Raw genomic sequence first — 4,752 nt, forward strand, 5'->3', positions numbered from 1 at the left:
ACCGTCCCCCGCCCCGCAGCCTCTTTGCAACTTCGGGGAACTGCGGCCTGCGGGCTCCGCGCCCGGGTGCCGCCGCCGGGTGCCAAGGGGAGTTGGGTGCGCGGGGGCTGCGGGCTCCGGGGGGCAAAGGACCCCTGCGCGCCCCCAGCCGGCTCAGCCCCCCCTGGGACACCCCTGCGCGCCCCCAGCCGGCTCAGCCCCCCCGGGCCACCCCTGCACGGCCCCAGCCGGCTCAGCCCCCCCGGCCACCCCTGCGCCCCCCCAGCCGGCTCAGCCCCCCCGGGACACCCCTGCGCGCCCCCCCCAGCCGGCTCAGCCCCCCGGGCCACCCCTGCGCGCCCCCAGCCGGCTCAGCCCCCCCGGGACACCCCTGCGCCCCCCCCCAGCCGGCTCAGCCCCCCCGGGACACCCCTGCGCCACCCCAGCCGGCTCAGCCCCCCGGGACACCCCTGCGCCCCCCCAGCCGGCTCAGCCCCCCCGGCCACCCCTGCGCGCCCCCCCAGCCGGCTCCCCGGGACCAGGCTCCGCGGGTCCTGTCCCCCTTCCTGGCGTCCCCAGATGCCCGCGGGGACCCTCCGCGCCGTGCGCGCCCCCCCAGCCGGCTCAACCGCCCCCCAGGTCACCCTTGTGCGCGCCCCCAGCCGGCTCAGCCCCCCCCCCCCGGACACCCCTGCGCGCCCCGCGGGGCCCCGCTGCTCCCCGGCCCGGCCAGGGCGGCCGCGTCCTACCTTCGTCCGGCAGCCGCTGCAGGCAGAGCGCGAGGTTCCTCCGCCAGCCCCGCATCCCCGCCGGCGCCTGCGGCCCGGCCCGGCCTCGCCAGCCCGGCCCGGCCCCGCCCACTGGCTAGGCCCCGCCCACGGCTCCGCCCCGCCTCGTCAGCGCGCCGGCCCCGCCCACTGGCTAGGCCCCGCCCACGGCCCCGCCCACGGATCCAGCCCCGCCCACGGCCCCAGGCCTCGCCAGCCCGGCCCAGCCCCGCCCACGGGCTAGGCCCCGCCCACGGCTCCGCCCCGCCTCGTCAGCGCGCCCCGGCCCCGCCCACGGGCCAGACCCCGCCCACGGCCCCGCCCACGGATCCAGCCCCGCCCACGAGCAGGCCTCGCCCACGGCCCCAGGCCTCGCCAGCCCGGCCCGGCCCCGCCCACGGGCCAGGCCCCGCCCACGGCCCCGCCCACGGCTCCGCCCCGCCTCGCCAGCGCGCCCTGGCCCCGCCCACTGGCTAGGCCCCGCCCACGGCCCCGCCCACGGGCCAGGCCCCGCCCACGGCTCCGCCCCGCCTCGTCAGCGCGCCGGCCCCGCCCACTGGCTAGGCCCCGCCCATGGCCCCCGCCCACGGTCCCGCCCCGCCTCGCCAGCCCGGCCCCGCCCACTGGCTAGGCCCCGCCCATGGTCCCGCCCCGCCTCGCCAGCCCGGCCCCGCCCACGGGCCAGGCCTCGCCAGCCCGGCCCCGGCCCCGCCCCCGGCCCTCGGCCCCGCCTCCCGCCTCGCCAGCCCGGCCCAGGCCCCGCCCTCGGCCAAGCCCCCGCCTCCCCAGCCCGACCCAGGACCCGCCCTCGGCCCCGCCCCCCTCGCCAGCCCGGCCCAGGCCCCGCCCCCAGCCCTCGGCCCCGCCCCCAGCCTGACCCCGCCCCCGGCCCCGGCCCCGCCCCCGGGCGCAGCGCAGGGAACGGCCGCCCGGGCTGGGGGTGGCCGGGCGCTGCGCGCCCCGATTGCGCGCCCCGATTGCGCGCGCGCCCGGCGGGGCGCAGGGGGGGCGCGGGGACCCCGCGGGGAGCCTGAGCCGACTGGCACCCGCAGTTACACCCGAGCGACCCCCCACCCCAGTGCCCCCCTGCAAATAACTCAAGGGCGCGCATTAACGAATGAATGGACGCACCCAGGGCTGAGTTCCAACTGCGCAGTGCGGGGCCCCAGGGATACGCAGATCGGAGCCGGGAAGAACGAATGAATGAGGACATCTGTGAATGAACGTCCCTTGGCCTCGGGCCTGTAGGAGGCCACGGGATCCCCGAGTTCTGCAGGGCTCTCGCCCCCCGTCCTGGGAGGGAGGCCTGCGGTTGCATCTTAATGAAGCTAAAAGAGGCTCAGAGAGGGCAGCGGCTTGGGGGTCGGACACACAGCAAAGGCTGGAGTGTGGGGCGGGGGGTTGTTTGTCCGCTGCACGTACTGGTGGTGACCCAGCCCCCGTCCCCCGCACCGGGGTGACAGCTGTCACCAGGTTTCAAAGGGTCTAGGAAGGACCACCCGGGGAAGGGGTGAAGTTAGATTTGCTTTCTGCAAGGGGCTGGACGGGAAAGGCGTGTGTGCGTGCGTGCGTGTGTGTGTCCATGTGCATGCAAAATCCAGACAGTGCTGCACCACACAGCCTTCAAAAAGAGGAAGGGAGTCCTCGTGCACCTAGGGGAAGCCATTTCCGAGATGCATTAAGGCCGGGCGCGGTGGCTCACGCCTGGCATCCCAGCGCTCTGGGGAGACCAGCCTGGACAACATAGCAAGACCCCCATTTCTAAATAAAATACAAAAAAATCAGGCCGGGTGTGTTCAGTGGCTCACGCCTGTCATCCCAGCACTCGGGGAGGCCGAGAAGGGAGGATCGCTCGAGGTCAGGAGTTCGAGACCAGCCTGAGCAAGAGCGAGACCCCGTCTCTACTAAAAATAGAAAGAAATTAGCTGGACAACTAAAAATACGTGGAAAAAAATTAGCCGGGCGGGGTGGCGCGTGCCTGTAGTCCCAGCTACTCGGGAGACCGAGGCAGGAGGATCGCTCAAGCCCAGGAGTCTGAGGTTGCTGTGAGCGAGGCTGACACCACGACACTCAAGCACAGGTGACAGAGCCAGACTCTGTCTCAAAAAAATAAAAATAAAAAATAAAAGAGTGCGTACCGTCTCACCTTTGCGAGCCTACCTTCAGGTAAGGATGACCGTGCCCATTTCACGGATGAGGAGACTGAGGCTCCCACAGGGGAAGGTCACACACAGAGCCTGGATTGGAACCTGAGCTGGTCTGGACGGCTCGTCGTGTTCAAGAACTCGCTCTGCTGAGGATGCGCTGGGACACCTGCTCTAAACCTGAGTCTCTTCCCTGAAATAAATGGACGTTGCTCTTACTACGCCCCATCCAGCGAGGCTGTGAGGCTTGAGACAGCCAGTTTTCCGATGTCACCAGATGCTACAGTTTGCCCCAGAATTCAAGATCTACCCCCCCCCCTCTCCGCCACCTTGCCTGCTGCCAACCCACCCCAGGGGCTGTGCTATCTGACCACAGTTTCTAGTTGCTCTTGGCTACAAGGCAGATGTCCCCAGCCCTACAGAAGAGCATTTCCTTGGCACAGATTGTCCCGGGGCGCAGCTGGGACAGAGGTTCTGGCCCTGTCAGTTGCCAAATTGAAGTCAAAGCGCAGAGGCTGGGTGCCAGCATCCCGGGTTGCCTTTGGTAAACAGAGCTGTCGTCAAAGTCGTTGGAGAGAGTCCATTTTTTGCGGTAAATATTTGATGGGCACCTACTTTGTATCAGGCATGGCCGATGCCATTACCTGGGAGCCCACGAAATCCCTGCCCTTAGGGTTCCAGCCTCGTTAGAGAGACAAATGTTAATCAAGTAACCGCTCAGATTGTTCTATCGGGTTTTTTGTTTGTTTTGAGACAGAGTCTCGCTCTGTCGCCCGGGCTAGAGTGCCGTGGCGTCAGCCTCGCTCACAGCAACCTCAGACTCCTGGGCTCCAGCGATCCTCCTGCCTCAGCCTCCCGAGTAGCTGGGACGACAGGCGTGCGCCACCACGCTTGGCTAATTTTTTCTATATGTTTTTAGCTGTCCATATGATTTCTTCCTATTTTTAATAGAGACGGGGTCTTGCTACATTGTCCAGTCTGGTCTCGAACTCCTGACCTCGAGCGATCCTCCCGCCTCGGCCTCCGCGAGTGCTGGGGTGACAGGCGTGAGCCACCGCGCCCGGCCTGTTCTATCGTTTTTCTGAGAGCAAATGAATGCTACAAAGACAGATTGCAGGGGTGCTCCGAAAACTTGCAACACGAGGTCTGTTGCAAACAGGTGTCGCTAGCGCCCACCCAGGCCTCATGCCCTCATCGTCTTAATTTCCCTTAATTTCCCTTCCATGTGCCCGTGGGATTCAGGTGAGGGTCAGTTTACAACAGACTCAGGCCCCCGGCTGGTCAAGGCATGCTACTCCCTGAGCACGTCCGTGATTGGTCAAAGATATGCACGTGACCCAAGTCCAGCCAATGAGATTCAACTCTAGGACTCTGGTTGGAAGAACCCAGAAAAAGGGAAGCGCTGTCTGCTGGGGTTGCTGAGCCGGAAGGTCAAATATCTGGAGGTGCCAGGGGAGAGCTCACCGAAGCCTGGAGCCTCACGGAGGACAGGAGAGAGATTTGTCATTACGCTGTTTGCTGGCAATGTCATTTTCTTCCATGTCATTTGAGAGCCTTGATCCAGCTATACCTGAAGCCAGCACCCCCTGGGCTTTTCTGTTGTCTGAACCAACAGTCGTCCTCTTTTGGCGTCAGTCGATTTGAGTTAGTTTTTAGTTGCAAATCACGCGAAATGCTGGAATCATCTGTTGCTTTTCCTTGCAGTAAACCTGGGCACAAGTTCACCTCTTGTCACCTTGGATAAGACGTACGTTATGACACGCTGCCTTCCAGGCAGAAGGTGCCCTTCCCTGCACCGGGCCGTTCCCAAGACGACAAGCCCTAAGCCTGCTTTCCAAGGCACCTCTGCTTCCGGCTTTGAA

General features: G+C 66.4%; 1 protein-coding gene across 1 annotated transcript in view; it reads right to left on the reverse strand.

The window, feature by feature from the left end:
• The window catches only part of GRIP2 (glutamate receptor interacting protein 2), a 36,532-nt gene extending 35,737 nt beyond the window's left edge, over positions 1-795 (reverse strand). Inside the window, exon 1 of the mRNA XM_045534731.1 lies at positions 729-795. Coding sequence (XP_045390687.1) covers positions 729-783 — 55 coding nt within the window. The 5' untranslated portion in view covers positions 784-795. The remainder of the gene's footprint in view (positions 1-728) is intronic.
• Between the last annotated feature and the right edge of the window lie 3,957 nt (positions 796-4,752).

This window comes from Lemur catta, chromosome 21 (genome assembly GCF_020740605.2).
Source record: "Lemur catta isolate mLemCat1 chromosome 21, mLemCat1.pri, whole genome shotgun sequence".
Taxonomy (NCBI): Eukaryota; Metazoa; Chordata; class Mammalia; order Primates; family Lemuridae; genus Lemur; species Lemur catta.